The following is a 25511-nucleotide window of genomic DNA, read 5'->3' as shown; positions in this document are numbered from 1 at the left end:
CATGCAATACGTGCCCTCCTTAATACCATCACCAGCCTATCCCATTCCCCCACCCCCCTCCCCTGGAAATTTTATAGGGAATAAAAGAAGTTTTCCAAAATCAAAGTTGGATAATTCTTATATACCCACAGTAAGGTGAACGTTTGTGCCAAACACTTGCAGTTGTAAGTTCACTGTTAAGTTTTTCTTTCTTTAATAAAAGATATGGTAGAGGAAAGTCACCTTTACATTCATAGATAATTCTCTTTACCCTGAAGTGGTAAAAGAGGACACACGAACATAGTTAAATAAGTACACAGGCATTTCCAGCATTCTCTCTGCTCCCCTATGGAGAAGGTTGTAAGTTGCGTTGCAAAACTTAAATGTTACATCATAAAGCCTGCCAAGAGGCGGGCGAGGCTTTGCGCTTTTTAGATTCCAGGGGTCGGACAGTAGCGGGAAAAGCTGCTTCCAGACTCGTTTCCAAGCGGGGAACATTGACATCGCCAGTGTTCTCCAGCTTCTCAGGAATGTGGCCGCTGCGCGCTTCGCCCAGAGGCATCCCAGAGCGGAACCTGGAGACCTATCACTTGTGAGCGCCAATCTCCGCAGCCTCTGGGCTGACGCTGCTTTGGGCGCCTGCCTCCTGCCCAGCCTCACTCACCACTCCTCCTCGAATACATTCACACATGACCTTTACTGGGCCAGGACTACCCCCACCTCCATAGTAGGTCCCCATCTCCAGTCCATTCATTTGCGGCCACTGCTTTTGAACTGAATCTCTGTCCTTAAAAAAAAAAAAAAGAAAGAAAGAAAGAAAAGAAAAAAGAAAGCAGCAGGGGGTTGAAAAAGGAAGACAGGAGATTTAACTCCAACTTTAGAGCAACCGGCCTGGGCTGCCCATCTGACACCAGTGGGTGGGGTGCAATCTGACACTTCCTTTCCTTTCCAGAAACGTGAGTGGAGCTGGCGCCCCCTTGATCTGGGGGAGGGGAGACAGGGAGAAGGTCCGAACTTCCGTCCTCACTAGCTTTCTCCCCTGGAGACCGGTTATCAGGGGCGAGCTGCGCTCTCTCTGCGCGGCTCCCAGGTTTGGCGCCTGGAAAACTCCACGTTCTGCTTTCTCCTGCTCTTGGCTCCGCCCCAGCTCCAGACCTGGCTTCCCTCCCGCCCTATCCGTCCCGCCCACCCCCTTCCCTCTGCCTCCAGCGTGAGCGTGCGGGGACAGCTCCACTCCAGCTCTGGGCCCACGGCTGGGCTGCGAATATCCAGAGCTCTTATCCGGCGGGGCTTGGGCACTCGCCCCTGGGGCTTTCTCCTCAGCTCCCTGAGCGCAGCCAGGAATTCTCTCCCATCATAGCCACTCAGCCCTTGGGAGGCCCTAGGCAAGCGCGGTCCGTGTCCCTACTTCGTAGCAAGGCTAGCACCCCGAGGGAACCTGGAGCTTGGAGACACCCTCGCACCTAGCCAGTCGGAGGAGTGGGCGCAACAGCCAAGGGGAGGCCAGACGCACAGCTTCAGGGGCCGGGACACCACGACGGTACAGCCCAGGCGCAGCTCGGGCGCCCAACTTTAGAGCCGGAGGAAGTCGCTCTCGCAGCACGGGGAGTGCGACGGACGCGCCCTGAGCGCACTCCCGGGAGGCCTCCTCCCCAGCCCTCGGGACGGTCCTCAGGGCGCGAGGAGGAGCTTGCTGAAGACTTCGAGGCTGTCCAGAGCCAGCGAGCCGCTCGGCGTCTCCTGCCTTGACTGGGAAGGGGGAGTGGCGCTGGCGGGCTGGAGCTGGGAACCCAGAGAGCGCCTGACCTTCCTCCTTCTCTTCCTCACCTCTTTCGCCGCTTGGGCTCTGGGGCAAGGTTCTGGTGGCCACAGGAGGCCACCCGACCTCTTTTCCTAGAAGGCTGGTGATGGATCTTATGCTTCTGCACCCATTGGGGCACTTGGAGCGCGCTGGTGGCGCGTGAGCCGGGCACTGCCCTCCACCGCCCTCGGCCAGCCTCGGGCCAGCCCCGCCTGGCAGCCTAGCCTGAGCCCCCTTTCTTTCCCGGTTCCAAATCGCCAGCGTCCCCGAGAGCGGGAAGAGGGTGGCCCTTAGGCACAGTCCCGCCGAGATGTCTGCCCAGAGCCTACTCCACAGTGTCTTCTCCTGCTCCTCGCCGGCCTCGGGTGGCGCGGCCTCGGCCAAGGGCTTCTCCAAGAGGAAGCTGCGCCAGACCCGCAGCTTGGACCCGGCCCTGATCGGCGGCTGTGGGGGCGAGGCGGGCATGGAGGGCAGCTCGCGGGGGGCCACCGGGGGCCGCCTCTGCTCCCCACTGTCTCCAGCCGAGGGTCTCAGCCCCCGCTCGGCGTCCTCCCCTCGGGGTCCACACCCCCGGGCCAACCGACTCCCGCCCCCTAGACCCCTCTGCTCATCCTTCTCCACGCCCAGTACCCCTCAGGAGAAGTCGCCCTCTGGCAGCTTCCACTTTGACTATGAGGTCCCCCTGGGTCGCGGAGGCCTCAAGAAGAGCATGGCCTGGGACCTGCCTTCAGTCTTGGCTGGGCCTGGCAGTGGCCGCAGCGCCATCCTCTGCTCCACCGGGGGTGGCCCTAATGGCATCTTCACTTCTCCCAGGAGGTGGCTTCAGCAGAGGAAGTTCCAGTCCCCCCCCAACAGCCACAGCCACCCCTACGTTGTGTGGAAGTCCGAGGTAGGTAGGGTCTGGTGCTGCGCATTCTCATGACCCAAGGCTGGACACCTGGGCAGTTGTTTAATTCCATCATGTAAAATTTACAACGCCAGGGACCCATTGAGAGGTTTCCATGGTGTGGCTGTCCCTCTTTGCCCGGTTAAATGGTGCCTGGAAATGGGACGTGGCCACCCATGTGTGTCTTGTTAGGGCTTCTTGGCTCCACTTTGGAGCAGTGGTGGGAGTTGCAGGGAGAGATGATGTTCTGCTTTCCTGTTTGTGCTGTGGGCTATTTCAAAGGGTCATCCTATCCCTTCATCCAGTGTGGATCTTTTTCAGAACTCAAATGATCTAATTCCTATGCTCATGTACGGATTGGATGTAATGTGTTTTGAAATATATCTGCCATCTGGTTGTTCTACAGAGAATTCAGAAACATTATTCTGGAGGGTGTTGTTGATTGTGTGTGTGTGGAGGTGTGTGTTTGGGTGGTGTGGGGAGTAACTACTAGAATTCTCTAGTTTTGATCTTTTCTTCTCCCTAAAGGTCTAATTTCAGAAATCTATGGTACTGAGTACTAGTTTAATCTAGGAGAAAAGAATATCTGCTTCAGGCTATGAGAGATCATGGAAATATGCCCAAATTCCACTATGGGAACTAGTAGTTAATAAAATATATGTGAATGAGGAATCTTTAAGAAATAGGGAGTTCAGAGGGAGCTATTTGGTACCTTTAAAATGTTTGCTGTCGGTTAAGAAGAATGGAGAATAGAGCTCTTGGGAAACTGTGGTCAATGGGTACTTGGAAGGCAGCATGCTTTTAGAGAATAAATAGTAGTTGTTTTAGAAATGAACGACTTCCAATCTCTTTCAGTTCACAAATTCTATAGATTTGCCTTGGATCTGTTTCCATAAGGGAAGGGAGATTCCATCAGTTGTAATTAAATATTTTAAAGTACAGTTAGAATTACAGAAATGAAATGAAATACCATGTAATTGCTGGAGATTTGGACTAAATAAAGGAAACACAACCAAGAAAAGCAGTTTGAAAATAGCATCCAAGATCATACCTCGCTCTGTTACCATGAGATAACTGAAATTTTGGCTTTTAATAGACCGCCTTAGAAAAATCAACAGTATTAATCAGAAATATTAATATCATATATTAATAAAATATTAGTTATTATGTCAAAGTAACTTGCTGTTGTGTGGGGAGTATGGATTACAAAAACTAACAAACATTGCTGACTGTTCTGCCTTTTTCTTGAGGAAGATAGGCAGTAGAAAGGAAAGTCAGGTCAGAGAACAAGAGATTCTCTCCAAACCAGAGACCTCAGCATTAGGAAGAGGATAAAAAATCTAGATGTTCAGTTTCTCTTGGTCTTTAAAGGGGCTGAATTCCTGCTATATATCAGAAGCACACATTATCAGAATATTCTGTATGAGTTGAGAGGAGAGAGAAATGCAAAAGCAAGCCAAGTTCTTGGATTAGACAGCCACTGATGTTCACGTTTAAACCCAATTGCATCATTAAGAATGTCTTTGCTTTTCTTAACAACTGTACATACTTGGAATATAGTATCCAGATGCTGTTGCTGTTACGACCAAAAGGTATTCTACTGTAGATGATCATGGCTGGTTAGAAATTATCTTCTTATCCATTAAAATCTCTAATCAATGGTATCTGAACTGCAGCAATACCGGTGGCATTTAACTGTTCTATGCAGTTTTGGGGCAGTCGGCAAGCTCGTCTACCATGACTTTCACCTTTTTACACTGGTTAAAACTTAGCACATAGCTATTTAGCAAAAGAATAACATTTTCTCATCAAACGTTCATGCGAATGAACGTGGAATGACTGGATGGAATGAAGGTCCAAGGCTGGTTTTGTTTAGTAGAGGCCCAGATATCCTATTGTAACCCCTGAGTCTGGAATTTAATGGCCTATATTACCTTTCAAAAGTTTAAGGCCCTAGAACCAAGGAAATTCGTCCAGTTGAGCACTGCTTGTCCTTCTCACGAACAAGCTGGATCCTCTCTCCTAAAAGAGATTCTTTATCAACAAGGTCAGAAGTCCAACAAATGAACACTTTGCAAGGTTACTTAAAGTGGGTCTGGAGGAGGACTTGGGTTCTTATGCTCTTCCTGGTTGCTCTGGCTCAGGGTTTCTCAGCCTCTGCACTATTGACAGTTGTGGCTGGATGATTCTTTGTGCCTTGGAGTATGTTTAGTAGTGTCCTGGGCCTCTACCCACTAGATGCCAGTAGCCCTCCTCCCCAACAGTGTGACAGTGACAAATGTCTACAGACACTGCCGAATGTTCTCTGGGGGACACAGTTGCCCCAGCTGAGAACCACTGCACCAGTGAATTGAATGTAGCACCTCATGCTGGCTATCTAGCGAGTGCCCACCTCAGTGCTTTCAGCTGGCAGAAAGTTTCCCTGGGGCCTTTGTCCACTTCTAAAACCATGTGGATCTCTCTTGAGTCATGCATGTCTCTTATGGTTTGTTAAACAATTCTGTTTCTCAGGGCGCCTGGGTGGCTTAGTTGTTGGGCGTCTGCCTTCGGCCCAGGGCGTGATCCCGGGGTCCTGGGATCGAGTCCCGCATGGGGCTTCTCCGCTGGGAGCCTGCTTCTTCCTCTCCCACTCCCCCTGCTTGTGTTCCTTCTCTCACTGGCTGCCTCTCTCTCTGTCAGATAGATAAATGGAATCTTAAAGAACAAAAACAAAACAAAACAATTCTGTTTCTCTTCCATTGAATCCATAGCCAAACCTGAGAATTCACCTTCATTCAGGTTTAGCCAGTGATGGATCACATTTATTTCTGCTTAGTTCTTTGAGCAGCTTCTCTGGTTTTAAACTAAATTGTTCATAAATGGATCCTGCTCCCAAGACTCTCATAAATGCCTGCAGCTCTATGCCTTGTGCCCACTCAAAACTCCCAAATGGCCATTTTATGGCCTAAAACCAGGAGGTATTAAAGTCAGCTACGACTCTATTAATATTTCCTTACTATGTGTTTTAGGATTGTTTTAACAAAAATGGATTCATGGACATGCTGGGTAGAATATCTGTTGAGTAGAAAAAGAGAGAAGACAAAGGGATAGATAATGCATGGTGACACAGTTGGTACATGCTTCTCAACTTGTGTTCTTAGAAGCTCAGCTCTGTCCCTGATTTCTGATCTCAAAGGAGTCAGGTCTCCTTCCAACCCTGGCATTCTCCTAATTCTTATGGATCAGAGCTAGGATTATGCTCATAGCTGACTTGGAGCTTGCCAGCTTTGATAACCCATAATTAAAATGATCTCTCTCTATCCATGACTTCTTTTCTTCATTCCTGTCATAAGTACTTCTTGAGCACAAGATTTCTCTAGGTGCTGGAAATGCAGAGAGAAATATGGTGTTGGCCCTTAAAGAGCTCGCAGTCTAATAAGGAGGACAGATGAGTTGACCAGTAGGTCCGGTGCAGGAGGATCGGCACAGTGAGGGACTGGGCTGTGTGTGTTGGCGGGGGGAGGGTGACGATTCATTGTGCTTTGGAGAATTTTGGAAGGCTTCACTGTGCAGAGAAGACTTGAACTTGATCTTCAAAGGTGCCTGCCATTTAGAAGAAGGAGGGAGGTGATTCCTTGGTGCAAGAGAAAAGAGTGGACATGCAAAGGCACAGAGGAGTTGGTGATGCCAGAGTGTCCAGCGAAGAGGACTTAGAGGGGCTTGAGGGCAACATTGGTTTGGATGAGGAAGTGAGGACATCTGTGGCTTATTTTATGTAGCAACCATGTGGCTGTCTATATAGTAACCTCATGAGACCAGAAATACGCACATATTTGGAGGATAATAACTAACTATGGGCGTGGATGCAATGGCAGGAGGGCCAAAGCACATGGCCTATGCTCCAAGGCACCTCTTGTCATTAAATCTGCAGGGAGGTGAAAGGGTGTAAAGTGCTTTTGAAGTTGGAAATTTGGTATGCCTGGAGCAGAGGCTGTGTCTTGCTGTGTATTGGATAATAGTATTCAAAAGTTTGGGTAGCATTCAGTATGAAGAGCCCCACTATGTGCGTCTCAGGAGTTTGGACTGGACATTTTGTGGGGTAGTGTTTCTCAACCTGGAGGTGACTTTGTCCCCAGGGGACATTTAGCAATGTCTGAAGACAGTTTTGGTTGTCACAGCTGGGGGTGGTGATATATTAGTTTCCTTTTGCTGCCATAACAAACTTAGTGGCTTAGAGCAACATAAATTTGTTACCTTATAGTTCTGGAGGTCAGAAGTCTTAAATGGGTCTCACAGGGCTAAAGGCAAGGTATTGGCAGGACTGTGTTCTGAAGGCAGGATCTGTTTCCTTTGCTTTTTCAGTGGCCCCCTTCTTCCATATTCAGAACCAACCTTGTTGCATCTCTTCTTTTGACTGAGTTCCGTAGTCCTTTCTCTCTCTCTTAAGGACCCTTGTGATTACAGTGGGCTCACCTGGATAATCCAGGATAATCTCAGTATTTTAAGGTCAGTTGGTTAGCAACCTTTAATTCCATCTGCAACCTTAATTCCCTTTTGCCACCTAACCTAACATATTCACAGGTTCCAGAGGTGAGGGTGTGGACATCTTCGGTGGGACATTAGTCTGTTTACTACAGGAGGGGGTGCTTCTTTTCATCTAGTGGGGGAGAAGCCAGGGATGCTGCTAAACATTCTGCAATGTACAGGGCAGCTCCACAGCAAACAATTCTCTGGCTTTCAATGTCAAGTGTGCCCAGGTTGAGAAACTCTGTGGTAGAGAGTGGGAGAAATCGGTGGCTTTTTTTTAGCATGAAGGTGTAACATGATCAGATATGTGTTTTAGATCACTCTGGTGTCTTGGCGGGGGGGACCATGCATTAGCAGAGTGAAACAAGCAGGGGGTACAGATATTCAGAGGAGGCAGACATGGGGAAACCATGCCAAGCATCCTACAAACAGTTGGGAGTTGGCATATAAACATAATACTTCCGTATTTCTTTTCCATTTTAGCAAATTGTTTTCTTGCATTATTGAACTACTAGGTTCGTCTCTATAGAATAGTGGTTCTCACCTGTGGGTGAGTTTGCACCCTGAGCACATTTGGCAATACCTGGCAGCATTTTTGGTTGCCAGAGCTGGGATAGGGGGTCGCTACTGACATCTGGTGGGTCGAGGCCAAGGATGCTGTTAATCACCCTGCAACGTATAGGACACATCACTGCCACAAAGAATTATCCTGCTCGAAATTTCAATAGCGCTGAAGTTAAGGAACTCTGTGTAATGTGCTGCTTTATACAAGAAACTGAATTCTAGGTTTTGCTTTGTACTACTATTTTCTCTCATGCTTCTGGCTTCACTCTTTTCATTTTCTTCTTCTTTTCTGGTGTATGTCAACCAGAGCTCTGAATTGGAAAAAGAAATTCCTTTCCAAAAGATACCGAGGATAGGAAAAAAATGTGGGGTGTCCAAATACATGTGTAGGGAAAAATTGAGTGGTAAATATATAATGGTGGAAACTGGAATTAAAATTTAAAATGAGGGCACAGATGAATACTGTTGTTAAAAATAGAGGCTCACTGGTGTCACCAAAGAGGAAGTAATTAGAGTAAGACAGCTTCACATATGAAATTGACAAAGGGTATTTTACAAGGAAATCTGCATACAGATTTAAAATCAGCGTAATGCTATAAGAACTTATAAATTAGGAGAATAGTTACTCAGCTTTCATATGCTGTCTCTTGGAGTATCCCTCTGCTAGAATTCATCCCTAAAGTAATTTTAAACTTAAATTTAAATAGAGAGTAACTTCTCAGATGCCTGGAGATTGAGCTTTCACCAGAATTTGGGGATTTGCAGGTTGGAAGGAGCAAGTTTTAGACTCACGAAGGACCTCGTGGCATCTAGCTGTAGCCTCCTTATCTTACAGTTAAAGAGAGGGACTGGTAGGATTAAGCTCAAATTCAGACAAGCTAAGGGCAGGACTACCTGGAAATTCTCTGGACTGTCAGTATAAACTGCCAAACTTCTGGAAAAAGTCTGCGGCCACAAGCACCTTATACCTTGGCAATCTTTTTTCTATCCCCATTAGTTACAGAAACAGTTCTCTCGAAGGTCCCAACAATTCCAAGACTGTTCTTAGACCTCCTTTGGCTGGACTTCTGAGCAGAAGTGCTGCACTGTCCCGCCCTCGCTCCTGCTCCCCCTTTCCCCACCACCCCGAGTCACAGCTGCCGCCTCTCCATCTCCAGTGTCTCTTCCTGCTTTTCTGTCTCTGTCCTCGTTCATCTTTGTCCACCCATCCGCACGGTCCTGTGTTTTTCCTTCAAATCATTCTCCTGTGATGATCTCATTCACTCTTGCGACTTGAGCCATCATCCCTCTCGGGGACACGTTTAACTGTTGTGTTTGAGTTCCTGACGTCTCTGATTTCCTCCTGGACGTCTGCTCACAGTGTCAGCTGGACTCCTCGTGTTCTGCATGTCTGAAGCAGAGCAGGTCAGCTCCCTTTCCTATGAGCACGCTTCCCTTTCTGCATTCCTTATTTTGGTTGGCGTCACCATTCTTCTGCCTGCTTACTTTACCAGGTTGTGGGCATCTCTGGTGCTCCCCTCTGCTTTCTCCTGTCTTCTCAAATAAGTTACTGGGTCCTGCTGTGTTTACGTCTCATTCACTCCATTCTAAAAAGGATTTGAAGTGGAACATATCCCTGTTCCTACATCTTTCTCCAGCTGTTCCTTCTCATTGCTGCCACCTGGTCTGGGTCCTCATTGGCTCTGGCCTCCTGCTTGGCCGCCCTGCCTTCAATTTCTCCCCCTTCCCATCTGGCTTATGGGCCTTTTACTCCAAAGATGCTTTGTAATCATGTTAACTTTCTGAGCAAAAACCTTTGCTGGGACTCAGTATGTACAGAATGAAATCCAAACTGCTTAGCGAGTTATTGCAAGGCGTTTACAATAAAATCTTAGCCTACCTCCCCCCCTTCCCCAGGAACTCTGGTCCAAGAAAGCCAAACTGGCCGCTCAGCTAGGCAGTCATCAAATATTTATCAGGTACCGGCTGTGCACTTGACACGGGGGATGTATGTGGAACAAACAGGCATGGCCCCACAAGGTGCCTACCCTTTTATGAAAGCAATACTTTCAAATAAATAGGTCCCTGTACTGTTCAGAATTCTGTAGCATTATCACAGGAGGACTACCGTAGGCAGAACAATGGCCCCCCAAAATGTCCGTGTCCCGATTCCCAGAACCCATGGATATGCTTACATGGCAGAAGGGACTCTGCAGATGTGATTAAGTTAGGGATCTTGAGGTGGGAGATGATCTTGGATTATCTGGGTGAGCCAGTGTCATTACAAGAGTCTTTCTAAGAGGGAAGCAGGAGGGTCAGGGTCTGAGAACGAGATGTGGGGACAGAATGGGTGAGAGAGGGAGGGAGGGAGGTTATGAGAGAGGGAGGGAAGGACAGAAGGAAGAGTGGGAGGGAGGAAGAGGAGGGATGACCTGGTTTTGAAAATGCTACACTGCTGGCTTTGAAAATGGAGGAGGGAGTCACGTGCCAAGGAATGGAGCCCCTAGAAGCTGAAGAAGGCAAGGAAATAGATTCTCCCCTAGAACCTGCAGAAGGAGTGCAGCCCTGACAACATCTATACCCTAGTCCAGTGGGACTTCTGACTTCCAGAACTGTAAGAGAATAAATGTGTCTTGTTTTAAGCTGAAGGGTTTGTGGTGATTTGCTACAGTGGCCGTAGGAAGCCAGTACAAGGACTAAGGGTGTCTGGGATATCTAAACTGAAACCAGTGGATGACGAGGCTTTTGCCAAACAAAAAGGAAGGCAAGTGGCACACTGGCTAGAAGGAACAGCCTGTAGGTCAGAGGGAACATGGTATGCTTCAGGAACTTTGAGAAGTCCACCGAAAATGGAGTATGAGAGTGAGAGATGACAGAAAGTAAGTCTGACTGGGCCTGAAGCTTCACGATACAAATTTTATCACTTAATGCCAAGGTTCCTGCAGAGATTTTTTTCTCTCTTTCTTACTTTGCTTTTGATCGCCTGGTCCCATATCTCTCCAAGAAAGCTCCATTTCCACTTCTTGGCTCCACCAGATGCCATCTCAAAATAAATAGGCTTTGAGTATGGTGCACGTCATGACACACTCAGTGTTTGCAGAATTATGAGCTTATTTTTCCACAGTGGGATTCTGATTCTTCCAGTCCGGTGCCTGTAGCAGGGAAAGTGTGCTTCATATCAGAATCCAGTCAATGACTGACGGAGTCTGTATTTTGACCGCACTTTTCCAAATCCTGGAAGGTGGAGACACACCTTTGGGGCATGACATCTTGTTCTAAAGTTTACTGCATCCTCTCTGGGTCATTGCTTAGGAAAAAGAGAGTGAGGCAATAATTGTAACTCTGTTACAATATGGCAGAAGAGGTAGAATGTAACGTGTGAAAAAATGAAATTCATTATTGTGTTAGTAGGTAAAGAATGATATTTTCATGAGCTATTAGGGAACTGCAAATCAAAACCACGATGACATAGCACTTAATACCCACTAAGATGGCTGCAATAGAAAGGATAATAGCAGGTGTTGGCAAGAATGTCTTGATTTTGAAAGGCTCCTACACTATTGGCGACAATGCAAAATAGTGCAGCGGCTTTGAAAAACAGCAGGGGGGTTTCTCAAAAAATTAAACATAGAGTTGCCATATGACTCAGTAATTCCACCTCTAGGTACATATTCAAGAGAAGTGAAAGTATGTCCACGCAAAAACATGTCCATGAATGTCCATAGCAGCATTATTGTAATAGCCAAAATGGTGGAAATAACCAAGTGCCCATCAATAGACTGGATAAACACACTGTGGTCTATCCATACAATGCAAGATTATTCAGCAAAAAAAAAAAAAGAACGGAGTACTGATGCGTGCTATAGCGTGGATGAATCTTGGAAGCAAGCTAAGTGAAAAGGAAGCTAGTCACAAAGGGCCACAAATTATGTGATTCTCTTTATATGAACTGTCCAGAATAGGCAAATCCACACAGACAGAAAGTAGATTTGTGGCTGCCAGAGGCTGGCAGTAGGGAGGGATGGGGAGTGACTGCTAATGGATACTGGGTTTCTTTTTGGGTTGTTGAACACGTTCTGGAATGAGATAGAGGTGATGGTTGCACAACCTGGTGAATATCTTTAGGATATTGCTGATTTGTGCACTTTAAAAGGATGAATTTTACAGAATGTGAATTTTAATATCAGTTAAAAAAAGAACGGTGTTTATAACTTTTAGAAAATATACCAATATTGTTGCTACATCATCTTTTCAAGAAAACATGGACATAACTGAGCAGTCATGCAGTCGGCTTAGGCCTAATGTATGTAAAATGCTGGCCTTGAAGACGCAGCAAAGGATGTAGTAACGGCTCAGGCAGATTCAGTGGAAGAGTTGACAGCCAACCCAGGATTCTCTGAGATTGGTTACCGTGGAGATTCTCTGTCCTGATTATTAGGTCTTGAAAGCAAGTGATTAAAAAGATTGTTTTTCACAATACACAGGGACTTTAAAAACTACTTATGATCTTGAAAAATTGCCCAACCATATCACACCAGAGCTATTAAATAGCCAAAGATTTTCAGGAGCCATTAGAATTGAAAGCAACTTGAGAAACCGCCCATCGAACGATGTGCTGATGGACCCAAGAGAAGGCTAAGCCTAGACTATACACGTCTGTGGAGAAATTGGAAAAGAATTGAGTTGGGTGGCCCACGGATCAAGGAAAATGGCACATTTTCATTTCTGTGTATCTGGACAGCTCATGGAATCAGGTGAATTCATACCACCTATAGGAGCCAAAGAGTGAATAAGCATTGGGTTGGTGCTTGCATTGCTGGTAACTTCATATCCCAGGTGTTGAGAAACAATTAGGCAAGCTGGTACTCTGAGACCTAAATGGCTCTTGGGCAAAGTATCACTCTTCTCACGTTGAAACTTCCAGTTGATTCCCTGCACACTTATTTCAGTTGATGGGTGTTGATGGTAATGGCAGGTGAAACAACAGTTAGTGTTTGCAGAGTGCTCACCCAGTTTCTTGTTATTACAACAATCCTCTGGGATGATACTGTCAACATTTATTTTGTACATGAGGACACTGAGACTCCAATTAAGAAGTAGCCAAAATGAGTTAGAGAGGAAAGGAAGTGAATGGGTTAGAGGTGGACTCTGAGCCAGACTGCCTGGGTTCAGATCCCAGCCCTGCCTTGTAACCTTAAAGAAATTACAAAGCATGTTTCTGCCTCAGTTTCCTCATCTATCAAATGGTGATAAAGTACCTGCCTCAGGGAGTTTTTGTGAGGATCTCAACACTTAATTACTTGGAAAGTGCCAAGCACATAGGAAGGACTTAAAGATGCTAAGGAGAACAAGGTTAAATAAATGGAATATGTGTCCAGGTCACACAGCTAGGAGGCAACAAAGGTGGGACTTGGATTAAAATATTACATCAATAAAAAATATGTATTCTGTACCTATTGTGTGCCAGGAAGCTTGGTCTTTCCACCGTGGCAATCGAAGAGGGCCTGGGTGATCAACAAGTGAATGAGTAGACCTAGTTGAGTTGGACAACAGCAGAAGGTAATTGGAAATGTATTTTGCAAGCTGTTAAATAAGATATACTTTTCATGATAGGCCCTGGAGCAACAGCAGGCTGTCACCCCTGGTGTTTTGGCCTAGTGACTTGGAACACAGGAATTTGTCAGACTTGCATTGTGGATTTGTTATAACCCAACATGCCAACAGGCCTAGGGGTAATAACCTTCATTCCCACACACTAGTCATAGTAAGTTCATTGCATCAGACACTTTTTGTAGAACACTTAGAATGTTGGAAACTGGATAGCTCCCAGTCCAGCCCTGGTTCTCTAGCTGGTAAATGGCAGACTGCTTTCTCACTTCAAGCCTGGTGTTTTTCTCACCTCCTCATACCACCACTGTCATGTGAGATCAAGCTGACTTTTTTTCATGGCTTATCTCTCCAACATCTTTCCAGGCGAACAGGGCAGCATCACTAAATTGAGGCTATTCCATATACATTCAGATGCTTTTTTTTCCCTTTCAAAATCTAACTGTAACTCCCATTAACATTTCTAGACTGACTTCAGCAGTCTAGGAACAAAAGAGAATATTAGGAGGGGAAAAGCTTTAAAGTTTTCTATGTAGTCCAGACATTCATGTGATACTTAAATCCTTTCTATGACATCCCCCGTCTATGCCCGGACCCCCCAAATGAAGATCTTCATAGTTCTGCCTTTAGATTATAATGGACATGGAAATTCTTCCTGAAATTGTATTAAAAACCAGTCTCCCTGGTACTTTTACCATGTTACACATGAATTCTGCTGCTCCTGTTCTGTAGATAGTCGCCAATATTGTGTTATCTTTTTCCGTAAAGAAATACGGTTTGGCTTAGCTTTCTTTCTGAGTGTCAACACAAAGTTTGGCCCTATTTTCTTTTTGGCAGGTAAGAATTGTGAATATATCAAACTAGAATTGAAGAATAGTTTATTTTTTTTTAATTTTTTTTTAAAGATTTTATTTATTTACTTGACAGAAATAGAGACAGCCAGCGAGAGAGGGAACACAAGCAGAGGGAGTGGGAGAGGAAGAAGCAGGCTCATAGCAGAGGAGCCTGACGTGGGGCTCGATCCCACAACACCGGGATCACGCCCTGAGCCGAAGGCAGACGCTTAACCGCTGTGCCACCCAGGCGCCCCTAGAATTGAAGAATAGTTTAAACTAAACTGTTGACCCAAAGTTCTCTTGCAAACTGCTTACAAAAATCCAGGATTAGAACTCACTGTGTTGAACTGTTGACCCAAAGTTCTCTTGCAAACTGCTTACAAAAATCCAGGATTAGAACTCACTGTGTTGGGGGCTCCCGGGTAGCTCAGTTGATTAAGCGTCTGCCTTTGGCTCAGGTCATGATCCCGGGGTCCTGGGATTGAGTCCTGCATCGGGCTCCCGGCTCTGTGGGGAGTCTACTTCTCCCTCCACCCCTCCCCCCTTCTTGTCGCACTCTCTCTCATGTTCTCTCTCATGCTCTCCCTCTCTCAAATAAATAAATAAAATCTTTTATTCATTCTTTTTTATAGTTGAGTAATATTTCATTGTGTATATACATAACACCTCTATCCATTCATCTGTTGATGGACACTTGGGCTGCTTCCATTTTTTTTAAAAAATTATTTTTAAAGAGGGAGGGGGAGGGAGAGAAAGCGAGGAGGGGGAGGGGCAGAGAAAAACTTAAGCAGGCTTCATGCCCAGCATGAAGCTCCATCTCCCAGCCCTGAGATTATGACCTGAGCTGAAATCAAGAGTCAGATGCTTAACTGACTGAGCCAAGCGTGGGCAGGGGTGGGGGGGGAGAGGCAGAAGGAGAAGCAGACTCCCTGCTGATTAGGGAGCCCGATGGGGGGCTGGATCCCAGGACCCATGAGATCATGACCTGAGCCAAAGGCAGACGCTTAACCGGCTGAGCCACCCAGGTGCTCCAGAGTTATAAGTTTTTAAACAAATGAATTAGTGCATTTCTCTTTGCAATATTCTGAATTTTGGTTCTCCCCAGGGGAAGCTAGACGCAGAAGAGTTAGTAGGTCATGATCATCAAGTTTGTCTCTCCTTATCTAGAAATATCTCTCTCTTATGGGAGATGTTTAAAATCCTGGTATGTGTTTTACTGTCCTCATAAGGTGTCATTTCTAATTCATATAAAGATATGGTAGATGTAGATTATGTAAATGTTCATTGAAATCTAAAACCGTTCTAAAAAAGAAAAGTTATTTTAAGTTCACCGAATGAGAAAGTTGAATGATCAAGAAGAAAATTAACTTAGTATACCTACACAGATTTTCTCCAAGTCATTTTTCTATGCAATATTTTTACAGTGCAGAAAGGTTAATTTTTTCTTTTTAATTGTTTTAGAGAGAGAGAACATGCATGCATGTGCAAGCAGGGGAGGGGAGGGGCAGAAGGAGAGGGAGAGAGAGAATCTCAAGCAGACTCCTCACTGAGTGTAGAGCCAGACTCTGTATCTCGATCTCATGACCCCGAGATCATGACCTGAGCCAAAATCAGGAGTCGGATCCTCAACCAACTGAGCCACCCAGGTGCCCCAAGTTTTTTCTTTTGTTTGGAAAGACTTCTTCCAGAGTTTTATTTATTTACATCTTTTACTTTTTTTATTTTTATTTTAAAATTTTTAATTGAAGTACAGTTGATATAATAATATTATTTTAGTTTTGGGTGTACAACATAGTGATTCAACACTTACATATATGATGAAATTTTCACCACGATCAGTGTAGTTACTCTTCATCACTATCCAAAGTTATTACACTGTTATTGACTATATTCCCTGTGCTATACTTTTCATCCCTGTGACTTATTTATTTCATAACTGGAAGTTTGTACCTCTGATTCCTATTCACCTATTTTGCCTTCCACACTTGCTCCACACTTGCCCCCCACCCCATTCTCTATATTTATGAGTTTCTCTTTGTTGTTGTTGTTGTTATTTGTTTTGTTTCTCAAATGCCACACATAAGTGAAATCATGATACTTGCTCATCTCTATCTGACCTATTTCACTTAGCATGATATACTCTGGGTCCATCCATGTTGTCACAAATGGCAAGATTTCATTCTTCTTTATAGCTGAGTAATATTTCATTGTGTATATACATAACACTTCTTCTCTATCCATTCATCTGTTGATGGACACTTGGGCTGCTTCCATATTTTTTTTAAAATTATTTTTAAAGAGGGAAGGGGAGGGAGAGAAAGCGAGGAGGGGGAGGGGCAGAGAAAATCTTAAGCAGGCTTCATGCCCAGCATGAAGCTCCATCTCCCAGCCCTGAGATTATGACCTGAGCTGAAATCAAGAGTCAGATGCTTAACTGACTGAGCCACATGGGTGCCCCTGCTTCTGTATCTTGGCTATTGTAAATAATACTGCAATAAACATAGAGGTGGATATATTTTTTGAATTAGTATTTTTGTTTTCCTTGGGTAAATACTCAGAGGTAGAATTACTGGATTGTTTGGTATTTCTATTTTTAGTGTTTTTTAAAAAATTAATTCCAGTAAGTTAATATGCAGCATTATATTAGTTTCAGGTGTACAATGTAGCAATTCAGCAATTCTATACATTATTCAGTGCTCATCATGAAAAGGGCTCTCTTAATCCCCTTCAGCTATTTCACCCATTCCCCTACCTACCTCCCCTCTGGCAACCACCAGTTTGTTCTCTATAGTTAAGAGTCTGTTTTTTGGTTTGTCTGTTTTCCCTTTGTTCATTTGTTTTGTTTCATAAATTCCACATATGAGTCAAATCATACAGTATTTGTCATTCTCTGACTTACTGTCTGGATCCATTCACGTTATTGCAAATGGCAAGATTTCGTTCTTTTTTATGGCTGAATAATATTCCATTGTATATATATACCACCTCTTCTTTATCCGTTCATCTATCAATGGACACTTGGGCTGGTTTCATAATTTGGCTATTGTAAATAATGCTTCAATAATCATAGCGGTGCAATATATCTTTTCAAGTTAGTGTTTTCATATTCTTTGGGTAAATAACTAGTAGATCATATGGTAATTCTGTTTTTAATTTTTTGAGGAACCTCTATACTGTTTCCCAGTGGTTGCGCCAGTTTGCATTCCCACCAGCAATGCACAAGAGTTCCTTTTTCTCCACATCCTCACCAACACTTGTTGTTTTGTGTGTTTTTGATTCTAGCCATTCTGACAGGTGTGGGGTGATATCTCATTGTGGTTTTGATTTGAATTTCCCTGATCATTTGTGACGTTGAGCATCTTTTCATGTGTCTGTTGGCCATCTGTATGTCCTCTTTGGAGAAATGTCTGTTCATGTCTTCTGCCTATTTTTAAATTTGATTATTTATTTTTTTGAGTGTTGAATTGTTTAAGTTCTTTATATATTTTGTATAGTAACCCTTTATGAAATATGTCATTTGCAAATATCTTCTCCCATTCAGAAGGTTGTCTTTTAGTTTTGTTAATTGTTTCCTTCACTGTGCAGCAACTTTTTATTTTAATGTAGTCCCAATAGTTTATTTTTGCTTTTGTTTTTCTTGCCTCAGGAGACATTTAGAAAAATGTCACTGTAGTTGATGTCTGAGAAATTACTGCCTGTGCTCTCTTTTGGGATTTTTATGGTTTCAGGTCTCACATTTAGGTCCTTATTTCATTTTGAGTTTATTTTTGTGTATGGTGTAGGAAAGTGGCCCAGTTTCATTCTTTTGCATGTAGCTGTCCAGTTTTCCCAGCAGCATTTGTTGAAGAGGCTGTCTTTTTCCCACTGAATATTTTTGCCTCGTTTGTCAAAGATTAATTAACTATGTAATCGTGGGTTTATTTCTGGGGTTTCTATTCTCTTCCATTGATCTATGTGTCTGTTTTTGTGCCAATACCGTACTGTTTTGATTACTACAGCTTTGTAGTATAGCTTGAAATCTGGAATTGTGATACTTCCAGTTTTATTCTTTTTAAGATTGCTTTGTGGTTCCATACAAATTGTAGGATTATTTCTTCTAGTTCTATGAAAAATGGTGTTGGTATTTTGATAGGGGTTGCACTAAATCTGTAGATTGCTTTGGGTTGTATGAACATTTTAATAATATTAGTTCTTCCAATCCATGGGCATGGGATATCTTTCCATTTATTTGTGTCAGAAGACTTCTTGAAGAATTTTAGATCATGATCTATTAGCGTAATTTCTGTCTATATATCTCTACACATCATTTTTAATTTCATAATAGCATCTTTCTTTCAAAATAAAAACGAATGGTTAGTTATTACTATATATAATTAGAACAATCTGGATAAATTATTTTTATGAAAATATAAGCTTTAAAATCCCATGATAGGGGCACCTGGGTGGCTCAGTCCTTAAGTATCTGCCTTCGGCTCAGGTCATGATCCCAGCGTTCTGGGATCAAGCCCCGCATCGGTCTCCCTGCTCAGCGGGAGGCCTACTTCTCCCACTCCTACTCCCCCTGCTTGTAGTCCCCTCTCTTGCTGCCTCTCTCTGTCAAATAAATAAATAAAATCTTTTAAAAAAATTACAAAAAATATTCCATGATAAAAATGTAAAGGGGGCAAAAGGTCTGTGTCTTAGTTTGAGTTCCTCCAAAGTCAGGATCTGAGTGAGTACAGTTTATTTGGGAGGTGATCCCAGCAAGCAGGAGTGAAAAATGAGGGAGAATGAAATGCCATTGTAAGTTGTGTCATGGAAGTTGCAGCTGTGGACAGAGGGACAACCAAGGTTCCATCAGGACTGCTGGAAAACAAATGGAATTCCTCTCAGGATGATCCATCTGTGTTTCACTTACCTATTGCTGCAACCATACCCAAACTTAGTGGCATGATTCTGTGAGTCAGGAATTAGATCAAGGCACAGCTGGGTGGTTCTGCTTCACATGGCATCAGCTGGGTTCACTCACTTGGCTGCTTTCAGCTGGTGTCTTGGATGCCTGAAAAGTTCAAGATGGCTTCATTTACACGTGTGGCTCCTCTCTCTTCAAGTGGCTAGCTTGGGCTTTCTCACTGCATGGTGATCTCATGGTATTTGGTCAAAGTGAGTCACAAGGTCAGCCCAGAGTCAAGGGCAAAGGAAGCAGATTCTACTACTTGATGGGAGAAGCAACCAAGAATATGCGGCCGCCTTTGATCTGTCACAAGCTGAAAGATGGGGATCTGGGATCTGGGAAATGTCTCCATTGGTTTCCAGCCTCCATTGGTTGATATTCTTTCCAGGTTTTTTTTTAACTTACCTGGTAACTTCTTGCACATGGCCGTGTGTTCACTATAGAGATGGATCACTAGTGGCACAAGGTTAGTGTGAGCTTGCATGGAACTTTCCAGCACAGTTCCAGCTGTATTCAAATATTTAACATAGGCTCATGGGGAGCAGCATTTAGAATTAGTCACCCACTGTCTTAGCTAACCAAAAGCATTACTGAAGGATGATATGACCATAGACTTTGGAGGTGTCTAATCCTGGGGTCAAATCCCAGGGCCACTACTTGTGAAGTATGAATTTCAGTTTCTTCACCTTTAAGGGGAACATAATTGTATTTTCTTTGTAGGCTGTTGTGAAACCAATGATGAGTGCACTTAGGACCTGTGCCCTATGACATATCATGCACCAGGGTCTAGTGCTTATTATTCCGTCTGCTTCATTCTGAAATGCTGTCACAGACAGATGCAGATTAACAATTTTATAATGCCTTCAGAGAGAAAAAGGCAGTAATACTATGGTAAATGTAAGTAACGACTGTAAGATGCAATTTTAGTCTTTTTAAACTGTAAGAAAAATACGTAGTAGTTGAAGAACTATGATGTGTAGCTTTTCCTCTATATTTTAGCTTTTAAGATTTGTGTACTGCATTTTAAATTGTGTCAAAAGGAGTGCAGTTTGGTTCCTGTCAAATGCATAGACCCATAAGTACATGGCAAAATAAGCCCCCCCTTTTAATTTTTGTCAAAGTTGGGGCAAAGAAGTTAATTAAGACTGTCCATCCGGCCTTATAGCAGTTGTTTATTAGATGAGTTATTATATTGATTTATCTACCACCTTTAGAGAATTTGCACATATTCTTCATTTGGCAATAACTGCAGCTCAGACAACCCTTGTTGGCTATAAGAGTAGCATTGTGCAAAGCTACTTGTTCTTAGAACTTTTTGTTGTGGCCTATAGAGATCCTCCTAAATGACTGGAGTGGTAAAACAGAGCAAAACAGATAGGTTTCTTTGGTTAAAACTGGCATTCTAAAGCTTAGAGGCATGGGGTGACAAATGAAAAAATTTGTTTCTATCATTAGCTGATAATGATAATCTATATCAGCTACTGAAGTATTATACATCAGTAATTATTTTTGCCTGTTAATTCACTCATTCATTCATCAAGTAATATCTTAAGTGTCAAGCTCGGAGTTTAGGAGGATAATAATTATAATAACCAATTTTTATTGAATGCTTGCCTTGAACTAGTTATCCTACTAAATACTTTGAAAGGCATTGGATCATTAAATCCTCACAATAATCAAAGGAAGTCCAAAGCCAGTAAATAGGGAAGGTAGGATTTGAATCCAGCTTGGAGGATTTCACTCAGGAAAGTAAATACATAGGGTCCTTGTTTGGAAGGTCCTCTAGTCTAGAGAGACATGTAATAACCATAATAATAGCTAACAATTATTGACCACTTACTGAGTTAGACACTCTTAGAATTACTTTACGTGCAGGAATTCATTTAGTTCTCCTATAAACTCAGTGAATTGTTATTATTAGCCCCATTTTATAGACAAGGAAGCATAGATAAAGAGAACTAAGTAGTTTGTTTGTTCAGTGTTGCACTGCTGGCTAAGGATTGGGTCAGGATTTGAATCCAGATAGCCTGGTTTTAGATCTCTTGCTTGTAACTATCATTCCATATAGGGTAGATTTAGTACCTTCTCTTGTGAGCTAAAACAGAAGTTTTATAGAAGGGGCTTTAAGAATGGAAAGTCAAACTCTGCTTGGGGAAGCCAGACGAAATGAAATTTGAAGTCAATCTTTTTTCTTTTCTTTCTTTTCTTTTGATATTTGAAGTCAGTCTTAAAACAAGGAGTATATACTGGGAACAAGGATGGGGAAGAAGGCAAGTAGAAGAAACAGAATGAACAGAAATATGGAAGAATTAGTAAGCAGGGCATAGTATAGAAACTAAAAGTTGTCTGTTATGATTGGAAAGTGGGACATGAATTCTGGAGTTGTTTTGCATATGAGTTAATCTTGTACTCAACCAGCCATTAAGATCCAAAGAACAGGACAAACAATAAATATACAAAACTTTCTTAATGTTAATATCTCATATAACCATGGTACATTTATGGAAACTAAGAAATAAACCTTGGTAACATATTTGTTACCAAAGTAATCTTAGTGACACCAGTTAACTGCAGTACTTTTAACTGAAATAGAGAACTTACTTGGAGTCACCAGGGTTTCTACTACCGTTCTTTTGCAGTTTTAGGATCCTATTCAGGAATCAACATTGTATGTAGTTAGCATGGCTTCTTAGTCTCTTCCAGTCAGTCTTTCATGACTTTTTCACTTTGTGGAATGTTCCCCAGTTTTGGTTTGTCTGGTGTTTCCCATGATTAGAACCAGGTGATGGAAAGAACACACACAGCATGTTTGAACACCATTGTTACTGTTTATCTACGTTAGTAAAATATAATGTGTCTGTTAATGGTGGTACTTTTCACCCAGTGATCCACCTCCTCTTGTCCTGTCTGCATGGTAGCACACGCACATGCCTGTTGAGCAGATGCAATATTGAGGGTACAGACTATGGCTAGGGGACTGGAGAAAGCCCCCACATAACAGTGACTTCACTAGCAACCAGTTGACTTGATTGGCCCTTTAGCCATATTCTCTCTCTGTAACTTGGATTTCTCCACGCTTCCACATTACTTGAAAAGTCGTAGGATACTGCTTTGTCTGCACTTATTGCCATTAACAAGCATTTTTTGGGTGCTGCATTTGTTGGGGTGTGAGGCTGGGAAAAATTCAACATCAAAATGCTTTTTGTCCTTCTTCAGTGTTGGGGAGGGGGAAGAAAGATTTGGACTTTGAGTAAATATTCGTTTACATCAGCGGCATTCCTCTGTGCTCTTTGGATGCTTGCTTCTCTCTTGTTAACAGTGCTAGAATAAACACATAATTCTACCAAAATATTAGCAGTGTGCGCTGTTTTCTTTCACTTGCCAAGATTGTTTTATAATAAATACCATTGGGAAAAATACCATTGGCCAGCATCCTCAGCAATTACGTTAATATCTCTAGGGAATGAAGTATGGATTTGGGAGGTGCTTTGCAAAGAGAAGCAAAATATGCCTGGTTTATATTGCATTCCTTGAATATGCTGATCTTGTTATCTTTGAGCCTGATTTGAACTTAAAATATTTCCCTGGTTTACAAAAGTTGATATGATTATTTCCTATGATATTCACTAATTAAATATCTTTTAGAAGGTAAATCTAACATTAGGTTTCTTTTGAAACGGAGTGGTACTAAAACAGATGTTCATAAGGTACTTTCATGGTAGAAATTTGTAAATTAAATTGGATATTCATATTTGTCAAAAATAATTTTAGATGGAAGAAATGGGTTTTCTCAACCATTTTGCTCATTTGGTTAATACTGTGACTTAGTTTCAATTATCACTTCTATCCTTTACAGGTGCAAGTGGTTATTTCCCTCCCCAGTTGAATCCTAGTCCCATATTTCCATTTGTCTACAGGATGGTTCTTTTTGTAGGTTCCACCATCACTTCAGATTTTAAATGTTCAAAGTAATTAATGATCCTTTCTCTGCAAGAAGGAAAGTAAGTAGATGAATAAACCATAGCTAGCTTCTCTAAACTTTCCTGTTTTCTTCCATGATTACCATTTTCACAGCCTTGGAACCCTGAAAATATTTTGATTATTCCTTCTTTTTTATATTCTGTATTCATATGGCCCCCATATGGAGGATAGCTTATCCTTCTTTGTACATAATATTCTTATTTATCCTTTTCTTTCTGTCCATCCTGGCACTGGCCCTCATTTCTCATGTTGGGCCTTATGACCAGTTTCCTAGATGACAGATTTTCTTCATTTTAATTCCTGCTTTCTTCTTCCTTAAGCACTAATGTCATCATTTAATTTCCTATTATTGTTACTATCAAGACAAAATATCATCTGTTATATAGACTCTGCCTACAATCATCACTTGTTATAAATAGTTTGTTCCTTTATTTTTGAGGGGGGAGGGGCAGAGGGAGAGGAAGAGAATCTTGTTTTTTTTTTTAAAGATATATCTATCCCAGAGGGTGGGGGAGAGAGAGAGAGAGAGAGAGAGAATGTGCATGAGTGGAGAGAGGGCAGAGGAAGAGAGAGAAATCCCAAAGCAGACTCCCCACTGAGCACAGAGGTCAACATGGGGCTCAATCCCAGGACACTGAGATCATGACTGAAGTCAAGAATAGGACACTTAACCAACTGAGCCACCCAGGCGTCCTGGGACAGAGAGAATCTTAAGTAGGCCCCACGCCCAGCACAGAGCCCAACCTGGGGCTCAATCTCACCACCTTGAGATCACAATCTGGCTGAAACCAAGAGTTGGATGCTTAACTGACTGAGCCACCCAGGCACCCCAATAGTTTGTTCCTTTTTATTGCTGAGTAGTAAATTCCATGGTATGGATGTACTGTAATTTATATATTGACCTATTAAATGATATATGGGTGGTTTCCAGTTTTAGGTGATTGTGACTAGAGCTGCTATAAATATACCTGTGTAGAGGTTTCTGTGTGAACATGAGTTTTTGTTTCTCCAGGATAAATGCCAGGAGTTAGATTGCTGGATCACATGGTGAGTGTATGTTTAACTGTCAAAACCATCTTCTAGAGTGACTGTACCATTTTGCATTCCTACCAGCAATGTGTGAGAATTCCAGTTGTTCCACATCCTTGTCAGCACTTGGTATTGGCAGTGGTTTCTGTTTTATCCATTCTAAGAGGGATGTTGTGGTATCTCATTGTGTGGTTTTGATTTGCATTTCCTTAACATCTCATAATGGTAAATTTTTTTTTATGTGCTGATTGGCCCTCCTTAGATCCTATTTGGTGAAGTGTCTGTTCAAGTCATTTGTCCCCTTTTTAATCAGATAGATTTGATTTTCATAAGAGAAAATGCTTTCTAGATTTCCCTAGGTAAGAGTATAATGAAGGCATTCATTTCTTAGCAACAGTGGAGGTAGAAGCTTCTAGCTTTTAGGGATTGTCTGAAAAGTTGAGTTTCTGATGAGAGTGACATCTGTTTGGTGACAGTATAGTTGCAGCAAAGTCAGGGTTTTGGAGGCGACATGAATTATAGCCTCTGAACTTGAAGGCCAAATGCAATTTAATTATCAGGTCGGTCTGTGATATGATTTGGGAAATTGTTTTTGGGAAACTTGGTCCTGAGCATCTCCATGATCCTGTTAGCTGACCAGTATCTTCCCAATTGCTTTTCTGATTAGATGCACTCAGCTTCTAAGAACTTAGACGACGATGATAGACTGCATCAGTTATCTATGGCCACAGAAAACAGTATAACAAACGATCACAAAACTTGGCTTCGTCTAACAATGAATATTATTTTTGCATGCCATTCTATTGTTGGTGGAGTAGGTCTATTGATGTGGGCAGAATTCGGCTGTCTCTGCCAGGCTTGCTCATGCCTGTACAGTCTCGGAGCATGTTGGTAAAGGATATTCAGCTCGCTTCCACGTGGTCTCTCATTCTCCAGCAGGCTGGTTCAGGCTTGTACTCATGGTCGATGGAGGGTTGTAAGAGCGAGAAGATGCTCCAAAGACTGTTGAGGCAGAACCCAGAAACTGTACATTGTCACTTCTGCTGTCTTCTTTTGTTCAGGTCACAAGGCCAGCCCAGATTCAAAGGAAGGGGTCATAGACTCCACCTTTTGGAAATTTCTGCCACATTGCAAGGGCCCAATTCAGTAATCAATCTATTTTATGTATAAGTGACTTGGAATTTTGAAGTGAGTGTGTATTAAAAGAGAATCCAGAAAGAAATACATCAAAGCATTAAATTTTATATTGCTGGATGAATTTTTTCGTTTTTGTATTTTTGCATTTTCGTATTTTCATTTCTTCTAAAATAAACAGGTATTACTTATTATATAAGTTAATCAAGAGGGAGTGGTTACTTCTGTCTGTGAGGAAGGCACTAGTCTTTCTTCCCAAATAGCAAGAATTGTAAA

General features: G+C 42.8%; 1 protein-coding gene across 2 annotated transcripts in view; it reads left to right on the top strand.

The window, feature by feature from the left end:
• The first annotated feature begins 1003 nt into the window (after window positions 1-1003).
• Window positions 1004-25511, top strand: part of ARHGAP6 (Rho GTPase activating protein 6) — a 477667-nt gene continuing 453159 nt past the window's right edge. Inside the window, exon 1 of one of the 2 annotated variants that reach the window (XM_019795051.2) lies at window positions 1004-2669. In XM_019795051.2, the coding sequence (XP_019650610.1) occupies window positions 2091-2669 (579 nt within the window). In that variant the 5' untranslated portion in view covers window positions 1004-2090. The remainder of the gene's footprint in view (window positions 2670-25511) is intronic. The other variant, XM_019795050.2, reaches the window with a different exon arrangement.

Source organism: Ailuropoda melanoleuca, chromosome X (genome assembly GCF_002007445.2).
Source record: "Ailuropoda melanoleuca isolate Jingjing chromosome X, ASM200744v2, whole genome shotgun sequence".
NCBI lineage: Eukaryota > Metazoa > Chordata > Mammalia > Carnivora > Ursidae > Ailuropoda > Ailuropoda melanoleuca.
The sequence above is the reverse complement of the archived record's forward strand: the minus strand, read 5'-3'. Positions and strand labels throughout refer to the sequence as shown.